The following is a 27,187-nucleotide window of genomic DNA, read 5'->3' as shown; positions in this document are numbered from 1 at the left end:
TAGGTTGGATGAGGTAAGTATAACGTCATGCCTACATGAAAGACATAATTTAGATTTGATTTGTTTGAACAGCTTCAAATTTATAAATTTAGATTCGGAAGGAATACGCATATTCTCCATGATGGCTCATATACACAATAAGATAAATAAAATCACATCAGAAAAATACCTTAAACAAGATATTAACATACTCAAAAACAAAGAACTGCACTGCAACGAGTGAGTGGAAAATCGATGAGTGCCCACACGCATATCCTTTGATGTCAGGTATGGAGGCGTAAAATGAGCCTTTTAACTTTGACGTAGGCATCTTGTTTATGTTGAAAGTGGGCGCATGCTCGAACACAAGGGAAAAAGTGGGGGAGATTCACAATAGCACATCAAAAAGCAAATCCATCTTTGTTTCTTCAACCCTATTAAAACGGAAGTTATTGAATGACTCGTAAAATAACCATTGCAAACAATCATTTATACTAGTAATCGCTGAAAAAAAAACTTTTCATGTGGCAGCTTTTTATTCCTTTCTAGATTCACACAGCATGAAATTAGAAATTTGCTGACAGTAAATTATGTACTTTTAACTCACTAGTTATTTTCACTCAATTTTCGAACCCCTTATTACCCAATCTACTTCCGTTCAAATATCCAAGAATATACGCAGGCACACAAAAATCCCGCTGTAAATAATTTTTCAAGCATAAATAGTTCCGTAGAGGCATGCTTTAAAAATAAATTTAAATTTCGAAGCCTCTCCAATGGGTGAAACAACAATGAGACACAGTGGCAAATATTACAAGGTGATGGAAACTCATTCTGCAGTGTACATAAACTAGGGGAATTAATGAATAGATTGCAGATATTTCTTTGCCATGTTTTGACAGATGTTGCGGTGCGAGTGTTTGGCCAAGTGAGTGAGCTAAAAACTATGACGAACCCCAAACTATATGATATTAACACTAACTCTCTGAGAAATAGGAGGCGGTACTCTAAATTTTTGCTTTTCTACTGTTAGCGTTATTTAAATGGGATATCTCCAGTTGATTTTGGTATTAGGTGAGCTGCAATTTCAGCTACTAATAAGAAACAAGAATGAATTTCGTACCTACATCGTTTTCAACATTGCGAAAAAAAGCTGCGCCAGTTTGAAATTCCTTCATTCCGGAGGAAAAATTCGCTAGAGAATGATACTTCAATTCTTTGTTCATAGTGATTCAACTTTATCCGTTCATTATCCATTATTTGGATGAACAACCCAGTAAACCCTTTAACCCGGTAACCCTGTAACCCTATAAATCGTCCAACTAGAGTTGAGTAATCGTAGGTGTTCCTGCTGATTGTAAGCTCTGCAGCGTGTGAAACGGCTGATACATTAGGGTAGGGTGAAAGGGAGGTTACTTTTCATACGCACTATTCGAATTCCCAGGATACACATAGCCTGTGTTTGGTTCGGAATATCCCTAATATACCATCCAGGTTGGAATCCGGTGTCTTCCCTACTGTAGTCTACCTCTCTACCCACTGTGGTTACATCCACAAATTGATCGGATATAGACTTTTTTACTATGTGCAATGGTATTGAATGCTGGGAAATATTTCAAGGTTGAGAAGCATGAATTATAAATTTTATTTTTCCCGATTGAAAATATCTCGTAAGAGCAGCACGAAGCACATTTCAACCTTAAATCTCTAAAAGAGAAAAATAAAACAACAATTAATATGTACACGAAATGAAAAATATTTCTCAGTTCGGAGGTAAAAGCTTCAAATTTCATTAAATTTCATACCTATACCCACCGGAAAAACTTACTTTAATGGTATCTAGGAAATAAACTATGATCTATTTGTTTAAATGATAAAAAAATAAATTCATCTAACATCCATTATATCAAAAGGCAAAAGATTGCCTAATGTTCCAAATAGCTTAATAATATGTACTAATGTAATTTTTTCAATGCGCAATTATCAAAGCGCAGGCACGATAAGGTAACAATTATGTGACTTCACACAACAAAGTACACAATTAGCATTAGTTTCTATATATAATTAAGTAGGACGGTAAATACGAAGATAAACACTTTAAAGGGAATGATAGTCTTATTTACGATGTTTTAGCTTTATTACATCGTGTATTCTATGCCTACATTTCCTACATTCCCATGATATGTGAAATTTTCTCCTGTTATTGAAATGTATCACATCAATTATTCGTTCACACATTTAAATATAATTTCCTGATGAAGAATAGCCTAAATTATGTGCATTCATGAAAAATCATAGAGTTGATCAGTGTATTTGAGTTTACCTCGTGAGTGGTATTAAATATCTTTTTATCCATTGTCTAAAGATAAAATCAGTTACAACTATTAAAAATATTTCCATGCATTGCGAAAATATTTTGCCTTCTTTGCGTTGTGGATATAATGATTTTCCAAACTTGTTGTTACAAAAAAATAACTACTCGTCGAAAGAATACGTGATTCTTATCTTAACGATGCATTTGTTGAAGGAGACGGCGATTGATACCACCTAGTTTCCCATTCAAGTGAATGATTGGCGTGATATGTGGAGTACCTGCTCTGCAACAAATCATGAGCGTTTTTGAAACAAGAAATACAAACGCCTGAATGAGAAGGGCAAGGCGCATTTCTTCTTACGTTCAGATTGATGAGCAGGAAACGTACGTTGGCAGGGAGAAGAGGAGGGTAGCGAGACAAATGGAGGCAACTCTTGGTGGATAAGAGAAATTATTACTCACTTAGAAGGACTCCACACTAGGAAGATTGAATACAGGTGGACATTTCTAACTCTTTTGAATAGCATACGGGCTATACACTGGAAATTCAATGACAGATAATATATATTTTCAATATAAGCTAATATGATTGAAAGTCACCATAATGTGTGAGCTAGTGGATGTATTACGCTCTTGACTTCTAAGTCGGAAACATGAAGAGTCTTGAACAGCATCATTTATCAAAAGTAACATTTTACGCGCATTCTGTAATTGCTCGAATCCCAAAGTGGTTTTCCCACTTAAGGACTCCTATGGTAAGGTCGGTTTGCTTTCTTTAAAAAAAATATGTGTTTTGAGGCTTAAAATAAAAAAAAAACTTCTTTTAAAGTGGTAAATTTTCCGAAAATTTTCTCTCAGGTAAAAATGGATATTAAAGAAGACAGAGAGAGAATAGATTGCAATTACTACAAAACTCTTTTGTAAAGCAGGGACCACTTTAATTTACCTAACGATTTAATGAGGCGGTTAAAGCTTTAATAACTTATCAGTTGCAACTTTCCACTCTTTCACGATTTTGCAACCAAATTTCGATAAACTACATCATCTTCAAGTGAAGAATGAATACCATCTACCATCCACCAAGAACTGCATAAAAGATGACACCAAGTGCCACCTTATGTACAGTGTTATCTAGAAGTAAAGGAGTAGGGTGGGAATTTATTGAAATGTGCGGTGAGAGAATGTGAGGGAGTTGGAAGAGTTGGCAGAGTATTGAAGAGTATCCAATCCCACAAAATAAAGTCTGCTCAATCAATGCCTCTACTCAATTCAATGGATGCAGAAGTTAAACCAAGTAAGTAATAAGTAATAACTATATTGCTCAGTAAATATATCCCATAAAAACCTGGCAATTCCATTTTAGCTAAGATACTTAGATCAGCTCTTTAACGATTTAACGTAGCTAAATATTTAACTTCCGAATGCGATATTTAAATACATTAATAATACATCACATAGTATATCAACTAATCAAATATATAGTAGAGCTTGTTCAGCCTGTAAAGTTAACCAGAGGAAAGCCAAGGAACAAATACATCCGCTAAATACAAAGGGCTAGAGGACACAACAGTCACAATGATACGTATGAGATATTCTCGGAAAAGGTTCGAGGTTATACGAGAATTCTCTCGATTCGAGAATATTCTCCTATCAGGGAATTAGCATGGCATTGGAAGGAATGTAAGGCTGTACGCAGTCGGATTGGACTGATGATAATGATGTTTATTAAATACAAAATTATATTTATATTCAAGTCAAATATTGAATTGGTGTTGAATTTGCAATTAAGTTTGTCTAAGAATTCTTCTGGCATAATGAAAAGTAATAGGATAACATTATATATTGCATTATGAGTGTATAAGATAAGAATACGTACAATTCCAATCGTACATAAATCTTTATTTGAAAACTGAGCAGATTGTGTTTGGTTCCAGTTTGCCGGCAACTCGAGAGAGCAAATCAGACCGATTTGTGCTGGAATATGGTGTACGTTGAAACAAAGAAAAGGAATCGTAGACAGAGAGCTGGAGAATTGGAGAGCATACGGAAACAAATAAAGGGAGAAGGGAGTTGGGCTCCCAGGGCGAGAAGATGAATGGCGACACGGGAAGGACTTCCATAGATGTGAAACATTGGTGGAACAGACGCACTCCGCGGGAAGGGGGGGTGGCGGATGGCGGGGGTGGAAGAAGGGCGAGAATCGCGCCGTGGCAAGGGGCGTGTGTGAGTGCGTGTGTTAAGAGGCGGAAGGAACACAAAGGGCGCGGCCGCACTCACGAAACACCGGAACATTGGCACAAACCAAGGATCCCACTAATCTTTCAGCGCTCACCCTCCTCCATCCAATTCACATCCTTCCCCTCCACCGATCCATGAAACCCTCAAACCCCTCCTCACCCTCGCCTTCCTTCATCTTCCCCTGAAACGGCAGCCTCATCCCCACTTGAGTCCCACCATTACTCCCCGAACTCCCCGAAACTCTCCTCCCTCTCCTCTCATGGAGGGGAGGGGGTCCAATTCATTCCGATCCGGGGGCCATGTGACCACGGACCCTCTCTCTCCCGTGTTCCCGCTTCCAACTCCCTCTCCCTCTGTCTTCCTCTTTTCCTCCTTCCTCGAGGCCAATCGGAAACACCCTCCTTATACATTTATTCCACTACCTTTTTCAGCCCCATCCTGTCTCCCTCTCTTGTTTCGCACCCGGTTACCACCACCCACGCATATCACCCTTTCCTCCCCCGATCCCTCCGGTCGCACTCCTTCCTTGTACACTTGCCGCCGAGATGGTCCGCAAGAGGGATCTCTCTCGGTACACGAGGGTCGCGTCGTGTTCGGTCAGCATAAAAAGTCCGACCTCCGATCCGTTTCCACCCTCCGCTTCCCTCTCGACCCCCGCCTCCGCCACCAGGCCCTTTCCCTTAGGAGAGGAAGAGGAGGGCATGAGAGAGACAAATTACTCCCCGCAAGATCGCCAGAGAGAGAAAGGGGAAAAATGTTTTTGTGCCTCTTCTTTCTTTCTGCTACTTGTCTCTTTTTCTTCTCCTCCAATACGGGGGTCACGAAGAAACATCCCGAGGTGCGTGTAAAAGCTTATTCCCAGACCCTCCTCCTTCCCTTCCCAGCCATCTCAGCCAATCCTCTCCTCGCTTTCCCGCCTCCTTCTTCTCCCACGCCCTCCGGTGTGTCGTGTCGTGCCAGGACAACGTTTTGGCGAATTGAAGGAGTGTAGATGAATGAAAAGGATGGGGGTTGGAGGCAGCGGGAGGGTGGGGCGGGGGATGGAGAGGAAATGTAGAGGCTGGCGGAAAAAGAACGGTCCTTAATGAATGAAAGTGATTAATGCAGGTCCACGCAGTATTCACTCGGGCCAAGGACTCTATCCAAAGTCGTATTTCATGTCCCCCCCTCTGAGTGGGTACTTTCCGCTGTGCAAGACTTCCATTATTTTACAATCAACTGTCAAATCTAACGTGAATGATACGGTCGTCTTGAGTAATACTTGTAAAATAATGATAAAATCTTGAAGCATCCCAATTCATACGACGACATAATCGTACAATATTTGAAGAAATGCATCACTTAATAAAAACACTACATTAAATTCACGACTTAGAGCAGGATTGTTTTGACAATGACTGTAAATTTTAGAAGAAAAAACGATTTTAAATAAGAATTCAAAAATTTAATTGCGGCCACCTAGAGATAAAAGGGAATTTTTCAAAACAGAAGAAAAAGGAGTTGCAATCTTTGAAACTTGAAGATTCAATTAGTGTCTGGTTCCCATGAAATTAACTATGCTTCTAATAAATCAAAATTAAAATTGCTTATAAGAATTTTTAATAAACGATTTATACAACTAAACGTTTCGTTAATTTACCCTAGTGCCAAAGAAATGACAAGTTTTAAAGAACTGGCAATCTGTTATTTAATAGTAACTTTACATATACAAAGGATTGGGGTGGAAGCAGCGGGAGGGTGGGGTGGGGGATGAAGAGGAAATGTAGAGGCTGGCGAGAAAAGAACGATCCTCAGTGAATGAAAGTGATTAATGCAGGTTAATGCAGATTAATTCAAGCGAAATTTGTGGACGGAGATATTTGAGATGAAAACGATGAGTTATCATCACAACGATGAGATGTCATCACATTGCTGTAAGTAATTGGCCGTTTTCTTACCTTTTCGCCCCTGGAGTCCTTGTAAACAACCCATTGATCTAGGGAGTCCCGCCAGTACTCGACCAGGAAGGCCTCGGCATATTCTTGCCCTTGACCGTTGCCAAAACGACCCTGTGTCTCAGTCCGCGTGATCAGATGATCACCGGTAAGGTCCACCTCAAGATACTCCCGGACCTCGCTGCTTATAACAGTCCTCGGGCACCAAGCACCCCCATTCTTCTCCTGTCGAATCCTGAAAACATAGGAAGAGATCAATGAAACGCTATTAAATGTTGCATTCTCTAATACAAACCAAATTTTAGAATTCAATGATGGCCTATAGCTTTAACAACCCACAGAGTACCGATTATATTCCCTGCGTTGATTTTAACATCGGGATTATCAATATTTCGATTTGAAAGCATGGTAGGTATGAATCCCTTGTCTGACAGTTGTTTCCTGGATTATATTATATAGCTGGATTTTCTTTTTAGGAAGCTTCCGTTTATAGCTAGAAAATCAAAATTGAAAATCATCATATATGGTATCTTTCAAAAATTCATTCGCGTAAATTCGCGGATAATGATTTATGTTACAGTCTTCCAGCTATTTCCACAAGTATATCAACAGAGGAAATTTTAGTTTAGTTATTTCTAATTTTGGGAGCTAATTCTATTCATTATAATATACCCATTTGACATCAACGGGTATTTTAGTAAGCGCGCCCTAATTCTCCAAAGAAATGGATTTGCAGTATTCAATGAGAAATCCTAATATAAAGAAATGTGAATTTAAAAAATATTTTACTCCTTGCTTCAACTTAAGATAATGGGGCACCAGAAAATGCTGCAAAACTTCCGTGGTGCCATTTTAATTTTTTTTAAGCTTCATTTATTTTTAGGAAACAAACGCGGTCTATCAACAACTGCTATTTCGAATGACACCAAAAAATACCCCGGAGCCATTCCTTGTCTCGCTTCGTGCTAAATGGAAGATGTTATTTCCTTCTATTCAGATATAATAATTTAATTATTCCTAAGGAAAGATCATTCCGTCAAACAATGCGTAAAGATAATGACTTTCGCAGGAGTCTCCTAGTGCTCGCCTGTTTATTACAACAAAAGGGGACGATAAGAAAGGAGGAGGCCGTGAAGGGGTCGAGGGTGAGACGGAAGAGATGTTCACGTTGCCTTCCCTCCAAAAAGGAAATATAATTTTTCGTGATGAAAGGGCCGTTTAATTCTGAAACTCGGAGGGGAGAGGCAAGGAGAAAGGGTTCTTTATGTCCCTGTAATCAAAGCGGCGGCGTCGGCGGCGGCGTGGGCCAAGGGAAGGAGAAGTGGTATCCGATGACAAGAGCTAGCGGGTGAGTTTCTGAGGTTGAGGGAATGCGAGGGGGGAGGGCTACGAGGGTGTCTAGATAGAAAGAAGGCTGGAAAGCATAAATACGGTTACCTCATGCCTTTAACACATATTCTGGAGATTAATCTTTCGTTTCAATTTGAGGAAATTCCGAAGATTGCCTACGCAAATCTAGTGTATTATAACGTGTCGTCTTTTCCTACTATATTATACTGCTTCTTAGGGGAGATAATGGTTCCTGAAAGTTACATGCACCAATTCTTTGTATGCTCAATCTCACGTACCTAGTACTTGCAATTTCTCGTCAGAAAGACAAATAGCTGAATAGTAATGCTTTCCCAACAATTGAATCTCAACTTTATAACTTCCTTCTGATTTTAATGCCCTTAGGTTCACGCAAGCGAGGGAACACAGCAAACTAGATAATTGCTAAAGCAACGATAGGATTTCATTGATGACCAATTTGAGAGAAGAACGAAGTGGAAAATTGGAAACGAGATGGAGTTGTAACATTATGAGCTATCCGCAAACGGGCGGCGGAATGCATAAAATTAAAATTGCTCTAAGTAAACACATTAGAAGATTATGAATGAATTAGGGGTACTCAGTACTTAGGGAAAAAATCACCATAATTGTAGCATATTAGTCCGAAATAGTCATATTTGAATGATAATAACAATTTTAAATACTTCTTTGTCATCAAATTAAAAAATTTTACGGCAGATTCAATTATCACAAATAGTAGTTATATTATTCAGCGAAATGCGTTTTGTTTATGTTTTGGCGATTTTCTATTCTTAATAGGAAACGAATTTAAAAACAATAATTTGTGCTCAGGTATTTGAATAAGTAATGACGCACCTCATTCCATTTGATAAAAACCTTATCTTTATAAATAAAAAGGGAGCACTAGTGCTAACGTAATGAATCTACTACTCATGTGTCACAATTATCCCAGTTCAAGTGGATTAAGTTTTCGACGGAATATCGAGAATGCAGTTATGACTCTAATTTTTAGCAAAGCAAGAGTTTAAAAAAGGCTGAAAATACGGGCAAAACCAAATGGAAAGTAACCCTATCGCAAATTTGAAACTTTTCTCTGGCCATGTTATCGGATCAAATCCTATCGGGAAGAAATTTCCTCTGCGTGCAAAATAAATTGTTAGTCAACATAGATTCTAAAAGCCTCGTCGAGGAGATTGAGTACAATTAACTGTTGAAACAAAGCTGATTAACATGAAGTATCGTTAAGATATGGGTGTACAAGTACTAAGACTGGAATAAAATTAAATCTGATAAAAATTTTCTTAGTTATTCTGTGAACACTTGGCAGATATCTTTCTTTTTTTATTTTCTATAGGACCAAAATGAACTTTCTTATGAGTATATTTTTCTCAGAATTTCTTGAAATATCGCAGCAATAAGGCGAGCGATGCAATTAATTCTGTACTAAATGTTTTGACACCCTTTGAATCAGATTTATTTGCGAAAGATTGTTGCATTTTCATAATTCCGAGTCATAATCAAGAGTTAGTCTCCTTGATACGAAAAAAATAAACTCATATTATTCCTTACAATGGCATACTCAGTCTAAATTATGTCATTACCAATAGAAAGCGATGAGTTTAGGCCTTCATTGGTTTAGCCTGATGAGTAATGTGAACGGATGTCTCTTGAAAAGGTGCTCGACCCCAGCTAGAGCATTAGTGTTTCTGCCGGTGAGTTAAATTGTGAACCTTAAAAAAATGTTTTCCTTTTTCTATGCATTGCCTTCTATAAAAACCTACCTATATACTTTATTCCCTATTTCCTGATTCACTAATAGCGTGTCGATACCAGTTGCTTATTGCCTTGCTCCTAATTAGGGGTAGTTTCTAGCGAAGAAGAGAAAGAACCAACCTGATATAGCATCTGAAATAAGTCATCATAGGAAATATCATCAGAATAAAATTGTACGTGTACTTAAATATTTACAACAAGATGAACAAGGACTTTAATAAAATTAATAAGTATAAGAAGGAAAGTTTGCCAAGGGAATCCAAAAACTCCCAGGCTTAGTAGAGATGAAAATGGAATAAATTGAACTAACAATTGGTATCACTTCAACCAGAATTGAAGAGTATTAACATCAAAACAAAAAGTACGCATGAATAAGGGAATACGATTGTAAACAAAAGAGAAAGCGGAAAATAGAAGGAAAAGGTAGCAAGCACAACGGACCCAATTAACAACTTAAGAACATTAAATCACTCAGTGAAATATTTCTATGGTGTAAATTAAGAGAGTTAACCATAAAACCATAAACACAGTAACCAACCCGAAAGTCAATTACGTAGGTGACGGTAGAGTTTATCCAGTACTAAGCCCGACGGCGTGTGAAATTCACACATCAGGGTAGGGGGGCCAATTCCTTTCCCTGGGCAGGTTATGATTTCCCAGAAAGATCGGGTAACGGAAAAATTGCATACCCTGGGTGGAGCTGTAGGTGCCCAGAACGGCTTGCCCGGGAATGGAACCCAGGCCCTCCGGTCAGTAGTCCAACGCTCTACCCTTGGACTACCGCGATCCATACACACATAAAAACCATAAACACAGTAATCAACCTGAAGGTCGGTTTGGTTGGTGATGGTAGAGTTCACCCAGTACTAAACCCGACGGCGTGTGAAATTCACACATCAGGGTAGGAGAGCCAGTTCCTTTCCGTGCCGGTTATGGTTTCCCAAAAAGATCTGGTACCCGCAAATCACATAGCTTGGGTGGAGCTGCAGGTGCCCAGAGTAACTTTTCCGGGAATCGAACCAACGCTCTACCCCCTGGACTATCGCGACCCACACACATACACACATATTTTATATATATTATGTTTTAAATAGGCGCCACAAGTTTATTCAAATGACATAAATCTACTGAAATTGGCAGAGGAAGCTCGCCAAATTAATGTTGGTGGGAAAATAAATAAAAATACACCTTCAAAAACCAAAGATTCATTTATTGATAGGAATGAGCTCTTACGGCTAGTAGAATTGAAAAAATGAAAACTTCCAATGGCCGTAAACAGTTAACCTTTCTAAACGAAGTACAAATGAGATTAGTTGGCTAGGGCCTCAAGTCAAATTTGGGGTAAAAGGTAAAAAGGAAAGGGATAAGAAAGTTAATACGAATACGCGTGTTTCGGCCACAAAGTAGCCCTCTTCGGTGTACTGAAGGCGAATTGTCACGACAGCAAAAGTCGAAGTGAGAAAGGGTAGGAGCAATCCGAAGATTTTCATTTTTTCAAAGATTCATTTGATAGATCAATCTTTATCTTTCAATACACCCAATTTAATTTAAAAATTTGAAGATATTTGACCTAAAATTAATGTGTCAGTTGCTTTCCTTATATATTATTTTCTTGAAGTTCGTTTGCAAAAGCAATTCTACCGAGTGTAATATCACATCTGAGTACGCCCAGAAATCATTTAATCACAAAGCCTCTAGCAACGTACCACTGCGAAAATTTCTCATTCCGAACACGCTAACTATATGAATCCGAAATTGTCTCAACCACCAAAGTGGGAAATGGATGCTTAAGACTTGGTGGATGGATTTATGGGAATGGAGATGAGTGGAAGCAGAAAGGTAAGAGATGCCGTCATCAGCCTCCCTTGCCCGAAAGGATGGATTGGCCTGAAGCTAAGGGCTCATTCCACCACGGCAATCTTGAGATTACGCCTTCCTCGAATATCTGAGACAGCTATCTCACCTCGGTCAAAGGATGGCACCTCTGTAACCCCTGCGCGTCGATTTCGACACTTGAATTGACTGAAACGCTGGTGAGTAACGAAATGACGTTTCCTGGGGTATTGGGCTCATTGTACTGTGTACACTTTGACAAAGATTTTCTAACAGGTCAGGCAACAAAAGGTACTTATTTCCACAGATGTGATAATTTTCTCAAATCGGTTTTCTTAATATTATCATCTTTTTTCTGATTTTCTATTTCGCAAAACTAGAAGAGCAAAATAATACTAACCATAAATTTAAATAAAAAACGAATGGTATATGTAAATAGTACGAAACCATTGAATGAATAAGATGCCATGGAAAAAGTAGGACGGCATGAAAAGAATAGGTTAAAAAGGGCAAGTATTCAAAGAGTTGATATATTTGCAAACGCGAATCATTAATATATTACCATAAAATAGGGTACAAGTCAATGCTAAGCATAATATTTATAGGGAAGTAGTATTGAGGAGAAAGGCTTTAATTACTCACTGCGTGCCACAGTAAAATCGATTTATTCTCGAGCTTCGCTCGGAAAATATGGATGAGTGTTTAATGAAACTTTTTTACAAATCGTAGATTCATTTCCAAAGAAGCTATTACAAAGACTGGCAATTCCTTGATCAAATAATCTCAAGTAAATTAAACTAAAAATAGGAACCGGGATCGAGACAAATAAAATTGTTGCATTTTAATATACTTTCATTAGAGTGAGATCCTTTATAATTAAATTTTATTATTTGTAAGTATAACACGATAAACGTGAAACATTAATCGATAAGCTCAGAATAAAATCCTCTATTTATTAATATATCATATAACATCACTCTTGTCAATCAATCATCATCTAACCTAGCTACATCTCTTTTCCGTAACCGAAAAATACATTCCCTTATATCCTTAAAATTCTTTGGCCCGTTTTCAACATAATATTTACGAGAAGTGCTCCTTTTATGGTACATGATATACTTGAATGGCTACGGTGTAAAACACTCATTCATATTAAAAAAAATATATTTTGGATGTTGACACAGAGTTGGAGCTGTTTTATTTCCAACTACCCGTTATTTCAGCTATTAGAGATACAATATTAATCCGATTTTATTTCTCGATTAACTGAAAACTCATTTCAATGCGTAATTTCCGTGAGTGATAAACATCATTTCACAATTACCTATTTAAAGTACTATGCATAAAGATGCATATAGTCCATAATTTTGAATGGATGATAAATCAAACCTTCAAATGTAAATTGGTCAAGAAATAATAATTTAATGGCTAATCTGTTGTCCACACTTCATAGACCTTGCGCAAAATCTTCCTAGAACATTATCAGTAGCATCATAAAATCCCTTGAAATGACGCATCCTCTTTAAATATTTAAACGAGTGTATAAATACGGTGGATGCTCTTAAGTTTCCATCTCTCCCAAAAATCACAGAAAGAGATCAACAAACGTTCCTTGCCTTTGAAAATACAAAAAGGTCTCGCCAAATATTGATGACCCATCTCCTACCACTTAGCCATTTTAATGGAAGAATAATGGACGGGCTAGGCAAGACTGGAGTTGCTCTTGAGTACCTTCAACAGGCCGTTTATTCTATCGTCTAGGGATTTGCCCTTCATTTCATAGCTTCAAGCTAAGTTTCCCATTGAATTCAAAAGTCAACCTTAAGTATGTGCCAAATACATGTATGCGGACACTGAATTGAACTGAGGATTGCATTTACATTAATCACTCATCTTTGCTCGTGGGGTATTCTCTGACAGTAAAACAAGATAAAGGACAACGCGGCTAGCTGAAATGAACTCATGGCTAATAAATCATAAACTAAGTTTATTTTGCATGAAATATATGAGTTACGCAAGGAAATATAATTTTTCATCAGGCACCGCCATTTGCAGTGCATTATCATGCATGCTAAGGCTGTGAAAATAAACGGATACCTTTAGTGAGTACTAAAATGTTCATTTAAAAAACTAGCTAATCAACGTACCAGTAGAGTGCTTTTCACGCATAACTTGAACTAACCATCTGTCCGAAGTATACACGTGAGGAAAACGGAATAATTAGAATTGCTGGTATTTGGGAGAAATTAAGAGAAAATTTCTAGCTGGATGATTAGAACTAAAAATTATGATACCTATTTAGGTCCTTCGATATATGTACATAAACTTTATAAACTTTTGAAAGTCATGATGGCTATAAACCAGCCTATCAAAGGTTCATTGCTACATACAAAACCGTGATTTTGTCAGGGAGAGTAATGGAGTGATTAGCTACACATTGCCAAGGTACAGCTATCCTGAAGGTATGCAATAATTGCGAAGGAGAGAACAGAAAATGTTCATTGCTGGAAGATTGGTCTACCCTACGAATAATTATGCCTCATTATGAGCAGATAAATGACGAACCCAATCCGCCAACTAAAAGATCTGGAGATGGACAGCATTAACCTAGTCTAGCATGTAGGTGGTGACTCACTCCCTAGCTCCCTATTTAATACACCAGCATGAGTTAAAATGAGAATAATTAGGTAAATTTTAGATTTAGAAGTGTCTTCATTCCTTGAAATGCGTCTACTAAAACATCGGTAAACGATATAACAGATAGATTCTTGAATCAAAATTATACCATCTATTCCACAATTTTTGTTGAACTATGATACTGATAATATTGATGTAATGAATGTTCAATAAACTAATGTAATAACCCAAATTTAAATTAATAAAACTTCTGCTACGCATATATCCCAAGTGAAAATTTGGCCCCCCTAATACAATATTATAATAATAAATAACTATTTTTAAATTGTTCATCATTGTAAAAGTTTTATTTAGATAAAAAGTCATCTCAAATCGATAAAAAATATAGAAATAATATGATAACTTCAACGAATGCGATTTAATTTGTCGAACTTTACTTAATGGTAACCCACTCACATTATTGAAAATTGAGCGTAAGTTACGCTTACGTAAGGTACGCTTGGTGACGACATTATTCATTCAAAGATCTCATACATAATCCTGGTGGTTATTTTTTGAGCATACAATGGGGTTGACATGGAATGAGCGTGTCTTAACCAACCAGGACAAGAGCATGAAGACACAGCAAGAAGAGCATGATTAATATAATAATAACAAAGATGGACTACGCATTTGTGCGTCGGTCTCAGTAACACGTACCTCGTTCCTTTAGAAGCGAGGAGTCAAATCGATGAAAAGTGAAGAAGATAAGTCTTACCCTCTCATCTCACTGGAGCTTAATGCGTCACCACCCTTTGCATGGACTACCCTTTTATCATATAAATATGACTAACGGAGGAAGAACCACTTCTCTCTCTCTTCGGCCATCCTCCTCTGCCCCTTCCCTCTCCTCCCACACTCTCTCGCCCTGAGGGAAAATCCTCCTCCTTCCGTATCCAGTGCCCACATGCCATACAAACACACATCAAGTAACCCCGTGAGTCGATGCCTACCCTTTTGCCTTCTTTTGTGTGCGCGGTGGAGTGCGCTCGACGGCGCAGCAAGCCATCCTCGGAGAAATTCCACGGAGACCCTTGAGGAAGAGAGAATGCACGGGGAGCGGGGCAGGAAGGGAGTTTTGGTTGGATGGATTGTGGGGAATGGGGAGTGTGGGGGAGGACGGCGTCAGGGAAGTGGAGACGCGGCTCGACGACGCTTCTCCACCTCCTCCCATCGCGGCAGTTTCAGTCTTCCCAACCGTCTTTATCCCCCCCTTCTCCTCCGACGGCCACCTCTATTACACAAAGCAAAGTTGAAACGAGTGACCGAACATGGTCAACATTCCGTCGACAGAAGACAGAGAGGGGAGACAAGAAAAGAGAGAGCGAAAAAGAGTTGAGAGGGAGGAATTTCTACATCCAAAACGAGTCACGGAGCCTGGGAGATTCTTTTCCCAGAGGCTCGATTGGGTAGACAAATATGATATTCGTTTTTGTTTGTCATGAGATAGTATGTTTGTGCCCCGCCCAGTCCTTTTGATAATGCTCAAAGCGGTGAGTTAATGGCAAAATGAGTACTTTTTCTGGAAACATATCGTTTGCTATCAAAGCCTCGTAAAGATGGCGATTCCTTTGGTTGGGAATTTAAAAATGAGTCTTTCTTTTAGTTAATTCTTTGTATCTCTATCAGTAATTTTCCTATATTGGTAAAAATACACCAAAAAAACAGGCTATGGTATAAGTAATTGGTTGAAAAAATGGCTAACGCGCCAAATAAGTCTGACCTCTTTCAAAGTGAATATTAACGTCTGATAATAAGAGTAATAACACCTTAGTGCGTTGAAATTTATTTTTCAATGGCGCTCCTACCTGGTATTTGAAAGGATTTAGAATAATTTTATGCAATAACTCTTAAACCATTAATTTATTACATTTTACGATGCGTTGGCCTTATTTTTCGGGCAAATATATTTTACAGCGGTGTCCTTAATAGGCCCATAGTGAAATTCCTTCTGAAGTAAACCCTTAATGGGGTCTACATGAAGTTCTTGGGCAATAATTTCACGCATCTATTTTAATATCCAAATATATAAGTATTTCACCAATATTTAATCGTAAAAAATGAAGTAGAGGGTCTGAGAAATAAAATTACTGTAGATTTTGTCAAGTAACTCACAATATCTATGGTTGATTTCAAACTCTTGGTTTCCTCAAGCTAACTAATCACATTTTTCGAAGAATTAATGCACTAAAAGTTTAAAAGTTATAAGATGGAAGAAAAATGGCTAAAGCAAGTCATTAAGTGGTAATAATATTTTACCAAGTAAATTTTACCTTATAACTTCAAAATAAGAATTTTCGCAAAACGATTTTCGTAGCAATGTTTGGACCGGTTCAAGAGGGAACTGGCCGATTTTGTGCGGCGATTTGTCACCATGGATGGGTGCATCACTACACGCCAGGAACAAAAAATTAGTGGAAGCCGGTGGTTCAGCGCCAAAGAAAGCGAAGTCGATCGCATCTGCTGGAAAAGTCGTGGCCAGTGTGTATTGGGATGCGAAAGGGATCCAGTTAATTAATTACCTTGAAAAAGTCAGGACATTTAGAGGCGAATAGATAGTGTAGATTTTGACTAGCTTTTTTGTTCGCCCTTTTTAACCAGCTGAATGCCAAAATTCGTACGAAGAGACCTAAATTGAAGACGAAAAAAATCATCTTTCACCAGGACAACTCACCTGTTCAGAAAGACCTGTTGGCGATGGTAAAACTACGGGATTTTGGGTACGATTTGCTCGGCCATCCCAATTATTCCCCTGATTTAGCACCTCAAGAGTTCTCTCTGTTCCCGAACTTCAATATATTAGTATTTCAGAAGCGTTCCGCGTCTAAAGAAGAAGATGAGAGGGCCGTAGATTGATATTTTCACAGCTTTCCAGACTCTCACCTCCGGGAAGGAATATTGACGGGAGAAACGCTGAACCAAGTGTGTTGTAGTCAAGGGAGATAATGTAGAAAAATGAAATAATTTGTGTACTTATAATCGCAGTCATTCATTGTCAGATGGAGAAATTTTCTCCCCACCCTTGTATTCAAGTATTTTTAGACTAAATTGGAAAAAAGAACCGACATAAATAAAAATTTTACAAATGGATCCTATTTTCTACTATCTATTTAACCATTTACCATTATGGGACTGTTACAACTTAAGTTGATCTCTAGCAGTTTAATTTTTTATACGCTGAAGAATTTCTATTTCATCGCCGTAGGTATAAATAATTTTTCACCTATTCAATACTTCGAAAAAAACTATTGGAATAGAAGAGTGCTATCGTTTTATACCGGCACTTATTTTCAGGATATTAAGTTAGAATGTGAAATACACTGAGGCAACCAGTATTCAGATTATTTATTCTAAAAAAAATAAACCGACAAGTTTAGTAAAACTGTTGTCCTAAAAGGGGCGCAACTAAAACGAATTATGCTCTATTTTATTAATACAAAATCACATTTGTAAAATGTAGGGTTCATTCATTTGTAAATAGAAGTGAATGTATATTTTCAGCGGTAATTTGAATGGATAGTGTCACATGGCTTATTTGGAAAAAGAAAAAATGATTTTTGAACGAAGCATATTTATGAGAACATTTTTAAAATTTTGATTACAATCCGTAAAGCCTCTGCCAAAGATAAACACGCAAAAAAACAGGCAATCGCCCTGGAAACAAATGGACAAATTAAGCACTAGTGAGAATAACAATGGCCGTCACGACAAGAGTTTGGATTAAATTTTTCTTTGCAACTTAATTCAGTTGAATCCAAAAATATAGTCGTAAATTTAGAAAAAGGTGAATATTTATAAAAACAGTGCTAGAACGTTCCGCTGGAATTCGCTGAATTGAACAAAATTTAGCAAGGATATGATGAAAAATGTGTTGCACTAAGGCAAGGGATATTTTTGGTCAACTTTAGGCAAATAAAAATTATTATCCATTGATAATATGAGTGAATAAAAATCTAATATAGCCACAGAAAATGACATGCATCAAAAGATTAATTTTCTTGCCTGCCTCCCATTTTCCCATTATTTTTCTAGCGCGATCGTCAGCAATCTCCAATTAGCAAATTAAAGGGGTATCTATGCTGGTTTTATTGAATTTTTTGTTTGCTTCAACATTTTTATTGAATGCGCAAGAAAAAACAGTTTTTTGACAAAGTAAAAATCCAAAATATTCCACAAATGGAAATATTTTTCCTTTCACACCCACAAGTTTCTACGTACGCACCAAGACAGCTTCGAGAGCTGACTTCCGCTACCCAGACGAAGGATCACGAATCCTGGACATTCAACTGCTCATCTCACGGGTGAGAGGCGAGTGCTCACGCATCTAAGCTTCCAAGAGACGTTGAAAACCCAGCGCGTTCCTTTCGACCCTCAAGCTACCGCTCATATCCAGCCCCACAGCCCAACCTCCAACCCCAAAAGCATGATCCCCACTATCCTCCGCCGTCATCACACCGTGGCCTCCTCGCCCCCAGCACCACGACCAACAAGCCTTGCTGGCACGCGCGGCACCCTCGTCCCCGTCTCGTAGTCTCAATCCGTGCCCCACTCCCACAAACACGCAAACCCCTCCTCCCGACGACTCTCCCACTCCTCGACCTCTCTCCTTCCATCCTTCCGCATCGCCTCTTCCTCCCGCGCCACCGACACCGAGGCGAGGGAATCGTATTCCATTTCCTTTAAACCCCCATTTGCACACGGAAACCCCTTCTCGAGAGAAACCCAAAAACCAACCCCCCCACCTACTTTACCACTCACTCTCCATCTTTGATGGAGCGATTCGCGGAAAGCGCTTTCAAAGACTCGAAACACAATGGAGGATGTGACTGCGTTATGCTTCTCCAAACGTGAGAAGGGGCACAAGATGGAGACGGACAAAAGGAGGGAGCAGATAGCGAAGAAGGGGATGCAAGCGTAACAAGGGGGATGGAGGAGGAGATAGCGTGGAATGGGAGGGCAGAGGAGGAGTCCCGTGGAGGCAGTTGGGGAGGGAGCGCTAAGACGGAGAGAGAGAGAGAGAGAGAGAGAGAGAGAGAGAGAGAGACGGAAGGTGTGGGCGAGGGAATACGAAGGGGAGGGCAGGGGGTGAGAAATATCGGACGGAGGGTGAGGATGGAGATACAATGACGGCGGGGAGCTGTGGTGAGCACCAGTGGTGATAATAGAACAATAAGAAGACACTTAGGGGGGTTGGAAAGAAGCAAAAAAATAATCCTAAAAGACTAAAACATAAGGGAGAAACGAAGGGAGAAAGATGATAGACGAACCAAATGCAAAATTAAGAGCGGAGAGCAGGAAATATAGCGAGGGTTGAGAAAATAAGTGATAGGGAGAGAGATAGGGACGGGCACGGTGTGGTCCACATAACTACGGCAGCGGGAAGGAAAAGGACGGGGGTTGGTGGAAAGTAATTTCAGGGGAGCATCTATCAAAGGAAATGGGAGTAGGGATGGCAAAGGGAAAAATAAAAACATCAACGCCTTCTGCAAAGTGAGGGAGGGAGAAAAAAGAGAAGGTAACTTGGAAAAGGGAAAAAGGAATAGTGGGAAAGGAATGGGAAAAGGCGACAAGAATGAGTGTTAAAGAATGAAAACCAAAGAAATAAAAATGGCGAGGAGGAAAGAAGAGCCGGGAATAAATTGAGGGCGGTGAAAATAAGATAAAGAGACTGAAGAAAAGGAGTCCCGGAACGGCATGGGGGGGGAGAAGGGGGAGTAGGGGGAAAGTGGCGGAGAGTGCGTGAGGTGGTGGGGAGGGTGGAAGGGGCGCAGCAACAAACAATGGAGGACCAATTTACGGCAGAGGGCGCAGTGGAGTCTCTCTCTCTCTCCACCGCCAAGGGAGTGCAAAAAAACGGATGAGGCAAAAGAGCATTCGATGGAAAGGAACTAGACTTCATTTCTTTGTGAATGCAAGAGGAGGCAGGGCGAAAAAAAAGACTTTAATATACTAGCTGCTTTCCCTTCCACTTAAAGGCCTCCTTATATCCATTGTGAATTACAATACTTTCTGTTTATTCATCGAACAACACTCCCAAATCGCCATTATACGCCATAATTTATCGACGATTAAAGTTCTCAAGAAAGAGGGAATTCAAAGAAGCACTGGCTGCCTGGTCTAAGAGGGGTTTCGGTATACAGATATTTGCCGTATAAGTAGGTTCGAGATGCAGGTGACATGGCAGACTTTGTGACACTAGGCTTTTCAACAACTCATACCAATACACGAGCATACTAAATGGAACATTTCACGACCTGGTTTAAACGCTGAATTCCAGTATCCTCGAAGCACTTCACTATTCAAGTCATCGTGATCAGCAATATTTTATTCATAGCACATGAAGGTTATGGATTGCGTCTTCACCACGCGCTATGTTCACCTAATTTGACAAGTAACTCCAAAATATAGCATGCAGGTAACTCAAAATTGAAGAAATAAGTTCTCCCTTCTTTTGTACTACTTCATTATTTTTCAAATACATTTATTATATGCACGAAAAATATTTTACTTTGGGGCCTAATTCATCTATCTCCTGGTTTAATTTGAGAAATAAGCGAGTATGCGGATGAAACAATTTAGCGTTTTTTTCCTCTACGGTAACCATTATTCTCTGGGTAAAACTCACTCACATCGCTTCAGCATCCTATATTTAGGCAATGGGTGGACGAAGGGGTATGGAATGGAATCTGCACACTTTTGGAGCCGTAATTTTAATAATGTAGAAATATATACAAAGGTATTCACTTAATAATTACTATGATATATGTAGCACAAAATTGAAAACACAGCATTGTAGACTGTGTGCATCAACTACTGCATACATAAAAGTCATTTCGTATAATTGGATGCATTTAAAACCCGTTTTCGCCATTTGATCGGGGATAAAATGAACCAAATAAAACCAATAATCGTAATGGCCTTAAAGAAGAAAACAGGTTAAGTAACTTGGACGGTGTTACCGATAAGGAAGCCCACCATTGTTATTTTCTTAGCCTTTAAACTTCGTATTTTCCATTGCCCTTCTAGTCAATGGGTTCAAAATCTTTCATTTTATTTTTATACATTTTCTAGAAATTTGGCTCCTTAAGTGACTCCCTCATTAACGATGCATAATGTAGGTTCACCAAAAACCGACATGAAAAGAGCGCGATCGACCGATAAATCAATAAATCTATCGTCTCAGTAGAACTTCATTATTCTCTTATGAAAGACATTTTGCTCCTCTCCACTGACTGCATCAACTCATACCACATCCCCCTGCATTTAATTTATTATTTTTCGAATCAACATAAGGTTTTTCATCTTTACTCTAATACTCTACACTTATCCTCATTTGCTCTCTCACTAATTAGTCGAATACCCTCACCCCTCCACTTTGTCCCTCAATCTCGTACTCTTTTGTGTGCGCCCTCGACTCCGCCCATTTTCTTTCATCCCTTCGCTTACGACCTTTCCCCCTTACGTCCTCCTCCCAAACCTCGTCCTACTCTCCCCTCTTGCCCACGCACTGCTTACCTTCCACCCTCCCCCGGCCCCTTGGCCCCCTTCACCCCTCGCTCCCACATTGAATGTAACGCCCGCGCCCTCCTTGGCCCCACCGCCTACCTCTCCCTGCAGTGCCCCCTCCTCCCCGCGCCCCCGCCACCGCCCCCATGCATGATCCCCTCCACGTCACTCTTCTCCCTTTCCATCACAGTTGCCATGGAGACACACCAGGTGGGGCTCAGAGCACCCCCCTCTCTCGCGTCCTACCCTCAAAAACTTTTCCTCCTCCTTCTCGGTGAAAAAAATAAGGAAGGGAACGAGCACTCCCACTCCAACTCCTTCCTCCGCGCGGATCTGTAACCTGGCGTCCCGAACCCTCAGCCACATCTTCCCTCCTCACTTTCCATCCCCACTCTCTCTCTCCCTCTCGCCAAACCTACCAGTTTTTGCGTGCGAATGTAGCTTGGCATGGACATTCGGAGCCATGGGAAAGAAGGGAGCGTTGGAAAATTGGCACCACGGAAGTGCAAAAGCTGGAGTCTCTGAAGATTTTCCCAAAAAACAACTTTCATACGAGACTTTGCTGAAAAAGGAACCTAATCGAATCGCATAATAACAGAAGAACAAGCAGCACATCCGAGGAGTTGGCGAGACTAGAATGGATGGAATGCGATACCGAAGAAATACAAGACTGAAAAGTGGATGATTGAGGTGGTCCGTCACAGAAATTGGGGCAGAGAGGACTATGGACAATGACGAGAGATGAGCGGACGAGAATGCAGATACGGAAGTTTCATGAAACCAGTTACAGTTTCTGTGAACTGCTTATTATGATGACCGCTTCTCCTGTTTCCTTCGTTTGTGTCATTAGGCCATTTCGTCTCCGCTTACCCTAATGCGTTTGTTTCTACCCGACCAATAAGTAAGGCATTCCGCACCCCCTTATCTCCTCCCTCTTCCCAAGAAAAGAGCCCTCGTTCGCTCCTTCACATCTCCATTTCGTGGGCACAGATCCCGTCCAAGGGGGACCATCAAATTGCTCGACCTGCGCCCGCCCGTGTCGTGACGTGGAGCAATGACCTGGGTAATTACGCCAGGGTCTACAAACAATGAGAATGAATGAAGGGGCGATGGCAGCAGCGTGAGGGAGTGGGAAGGGAAGAGGTGGCGGCGGTTGAGGGCGTGGGGGCGGACGGGATTGGGTCGGGGAGAGGCTAGAGGGAGAGGGTCAAATGGGGATGGGGAAGAACCACCATCCGAACAATATCCCTCCCCTTCAATCCTGTAGGCTACCGCCCTCCTTATACCGCCTGATAATAGCGTCCTTGGGTTTTTGTTTCCTCTGTTGGGGGGGAGGAGGGAATCTCCCATGAGCTCCCGGCTTGCTTCAAGTGGGAACGTGCCCAGGTGAAATGGGCGTTATTTTCGTTGACTTTTTTTCTCCCCCACCTTCGCGAGGAAGCGCTGAAGACGGTAGGGAGAGATTTATTAAAGCGGCTCTTTGGGAGAGATGAGGTAGAAGTAGAGGGAGGTAGGCGTGGCAGTCGGGAGGGTAGGTTCGGCTGCATGTGTAAGTGTGCCTCTCCGGACGAATATCGCTCGGGAGGGTGGAAAGAGATGAGGCAGGAATTGTGTGTGCGTGGTATGCGTACGCATGGGGCGCACATCTCAGTCCCGGCGGGAAAACGTGCACCCTCGGGAAAGGGCTTGAGCGGGACTTGCAAAGGGGTGAGAGGGGATGCAATGGTGAGCAAAGGGGTGCGAGGGTCATTCGATTCTCGAGCAATGCCTCTCTCTCTCTCTCCTTCCTCGAGAAAAAAGGGTGGGTAGGCGGGCGGTTCCCCTTTTTTTATTCCTTTTATGCCTTTTTCCCCCGGAAACGCGATAGGTAATAAATATGGAGAGAAAACAGTCGGAAATTACGGGTTGTGGGATGAAAAAAAATCGTGTACCAGGGGTATTCGAGAGAGAATCTTATGAAATACAGCCTTTATAGAGAGTTGGAACGTCTACTTGAAGTGTGCATTAAAATCCCCGGCAATAAATTGAAAGCAGGTTATTGTAATATTTCACCTTGGGATTACCTTCCTTTCCACTTTGTTCCTACTGCTTTCCCGGGGATGCCTTTTAAATGAACTTCTTCATGTTTTATATTTGCAATGGTGCTTCATTTGATTGCCACTTCGAAAATCTGTAACATAACGCATTGAAGCAGAAAGATATAAATTAGAGGATCGTAGTTTCTGATAACGGCTGGAGACGAGTCTTGTTTAATAGTATCAGCTAATATATTACAAATTATAATAAAGATTTTTATGAATAATAAGACATTATTCAAAAATCTGTTTCTAATTGACAACACAAAAAAACAATTAGATCCTACGAAGTGCTGGTAGGTGCGTAGTAAATGAACCCAAATGCATGTCTTGGATTCTTTTCGATAAATTTTGGTGAAATTTAATACCCTCAGGAGGGATAGTCTCAGGCTCATTACGCTTCCCTCAATTTCAATTTCAGGTCTCAATTTCGCCCGGAAATTTTTCCTCTTTCTATCTTTCGAACTAACCCTCATAGATTAGTTTCATATTGGGAAAATAAAACCGATTCAAATGCCATTAAATGTGATCTTGTTACGTTTAGTCAAGATATCCTTGGGTAGTGGTTCTTTGAAATGCACGGCTCCTTTGGAGAGTCTAAAATTCTTTATATTTATTAAAAAGGGAACTCGGGTATAAGAAGAATTTTAACTCAAAACAATCTTCGGAGACCGCCATCTTGTTGGATACCATACAGCACGGCTGTTAAAAGGTCCCAAAACTCCAAATGCACAATATTAACTTTTTCCATTACTCAAATGTCTTAAAACATCGTATTAATAAAACAGCGAGAGCTTTCGAGAATATTCCTCCGCAGCCAGAGGAATAGATACAGCATCTTCGACAAGTGAAAGTTAACATGATAATTTCAAGGCACCATTGTAAATAAAACATTTGAAATCGGTGCTGTCACCCCTGTTTCGCTCAAGCGAGAGTCCAATTTATTTACAATCTTAAGGGCGACTGCGACATTTAGATCTGGTCGCAGCCTGCAGCGACGTAGGCCCGATCGTAAAATCCTTTCGGCTTAATTCAAACATGATTTATTCCCTAAAAAGCTCCTCCCGCTTCTAACCCCTCACATCCACCTCGCCCGCCTTTCTTTCCCCCCTCCACTTCCCATTCGCCTCTCCATGCCGTGCCCCTCATCCCCGACGACTCTTATGCGATTGCCCCATCCCCATCCACTCAATCACTCTCGGAGACGCATATATGCTTTACACACGCACACAAATGCACACGCATAGTTGTCAACATATAGGTATGTACCCTTACACGAATACACGCATACGAATACCTTAGGCGCTTATCATCTCATCAACAGTTTACACAACATCCCGGCTGTAACACGCAAAATCCCCCAGTCGCCCGGCGAGATGGATGAACAGACTGAGATTCAGGCAGGAGACTGCAGGTTTGGGGGGGGGGGGAGAGCAACCAGCGTGGGAAATATGTACGAAGGCAGAAATTCCACCAGGGAACGAGAGAGGGAGTGAGAGAGAGGGAGGGACGGAGAGAGGTCAACGAATCGAACGAACGCTCGTGGAAGGACGACGCGTGCATCCTTCAATACTCCGGCACGGCTCCAATGGACGGGCGGAAACGGAGGGTGCTGCCCAATTGGAGGAGAGGCGGATAATAACATGGCATCGGCTAGCCATGGAAATGGAATGGGACTGAACAGAAGGGGAGAAAAGTGTACACGGAAAACGTCCTTCGCGTGGGTGACGCTTCGAAAGCCGCGGGGGACGGAGCGGAGGGACCGGCGGTTTGAGGACGTATGTGAGAGGGGACGTAGCGCCGAGGATGAAGTTGGGCGTATAGGAGTGGCGGTAGGGGGCGAGGATGAGATGGGATGATGGGGTGAAGGAGCCGAGGGCGTAAGGGTGTGAGGACCGCCTGCCCTCGTGATTCTTGAGGGCTCAATCGGGTATTTGCCACCATGGCAACGCCCACAGTATCCGCGGAGGATGATTTATGCTCCATTGGACGGAGGATGGGGGCACAGGGGGATTGGAAACAAAAAAGAGGAGGGGGGCCTCCCTGATAGGCGTCGTCGGATGGTGTGGGGTATTGGGGTCAGTTTTTGTGCGGGAGGGAGGAAAGAGTAAGAGGGTTGATGGTATGGCTTTTGAGGGTCTCAGAAAAGGGAGAGATCGGTGTGGGGGAATGGGAGAAAGCTGGCTGAGGTTACTGTTTGGAAAAGAAGATCATGAGAGGGAGTGGAGAGAGCGGCTTGGGTGGGAGACAAGGGTGGTGTGGTTCGGGTATCAAGGGGTGAAGTTACGAAAGGGGGAACGAAGTGTGGAGAGAAGCATCATCAGGGGAGAGCAAAGGTTGGATATTATATATATGCATAGAGGAGGGAGTGAGACGGCGGCTAACAGGGAGATGGACTACTGAGAATGGTAGGGGTATTTGGAATTACACTCGCGGGGTCGAGGAACCGGGCAGGTCTAATGACGAGGGCTATCATTAATACGTCCCACCGCCCGACGGTTTCAGTTGTAGGCACGTGATAAATGCAAGCTCTATTCCACTCTCTCCCCCCCGACCGCTCCTCCATACCTACTCTTTCCCGAACTTTCCCTCCCCAATCCTGGCTCGACCAAACGCCGCTCTCGTGATTCCATACTTTTCTCGTGTCCAGTATTTACACATTTCTGTCTCTCCTTCATCCACCAGCACTCACTCTTTTAATTTTCACCCTGCCAAAGGGTTTTTTCGTTTCGTCCTTTCGATTTTTCAGCCAGTCGTTATAGCATCTCATCACGCCCAAATTCATTTTGTGCTCTTTCATATTTTATTTAGTTTTTTTAACATGCGAGCAATATTCACACAAAAATATTTTACCAAATTTATTGGTTAAAATGCCAAAGTATTATAAAAGAAAAGCTATTGCCCTTTCAATTTATTTATTTTTCTCAATGTTTTGTTATAAAATATAGATATCCATTAGCCACCGCGGTTCTTTATTTACAAAATTAATGAATAAAAACAAGCATTCTTTAGACTCCTGCTTATTTCACGGAGATGTAATAACACTTTTCTGAAATTAATTTACAGGTAGATCTAAAGAATGCACAAATTGCAACGATGAAGATATTATTGATGATGCACCATATTTAATTTTTAAGCATAATTTTACTTCATTTTAACACTCACTCAAATGTGAAGAGATATGGTAAAAAAATATGGCTTCTTGCAATACATGGATATTAATCTCCAATGATTCTCTCTATAGAAACAGTATTCTAAAATAAATGTTGCGTTTAAGGCGTGTAAACACGAAAATGAGATACTAGGGTTTAAAACGAATCAATATACGAATATTAATCAGTTTTTATTGATATTTCAGCTCAGACCTTGGTCCAATTGGTAGGTGAAAGTAAACTAAAAATTTGAAATTCTAGGAAAAATATTACTTGTCACTTACAAAATAAGTTTCAATGATTCATATTGGCAGAGAAAATAATGAATCATTGCACGAGATTGTAAAAATTAAAATA

General features: G+C 40.6%; 1 protein-coding gene across 1 annotated transcript in view; it reads right to left on the bottom strand.

The window, feature by feature from the left end:
* LOC139691099 (discoidin domain-containing receptor 2-like) overlaps positions 1-27,187 on the bottom strand; it is a 438,203-nt gene that overhangs the window by 177,804 nt on the left and 233,212 nt on the right. The window contains exon 3 of the mRNA XM_071588858.1: positions 6,469-6,700. Coding sequence (XP_071444959.1) covers positions 6,469-6,700 — 232 coding nt within the window. The remainder of the gene's footprint in view (positions 1-6,468; positions 6,701-27,187) is intronic.

Source organism: Hetaerina americana, unplaced genomic scaffold (assembly GCF_022747635.1).
Source record: "Hetaerina americana unplaced genomic scaffold, ioHetAmer1.1.p SCAF_3, whole genome shotgun sequence".
NCBI classification, from domain to species: domain Eukaryota; kingdom Metazoa; phylum Arthropoda; class Insecta; order Odonata; family Calopterygidae; genus Hetaerina; species Hetaerina americana.
The sequence above is the reverse complement of the archived record's forward strand: the minus strand, read 5'-3'. Positions and strand labels throughout refer to the sequence as shown.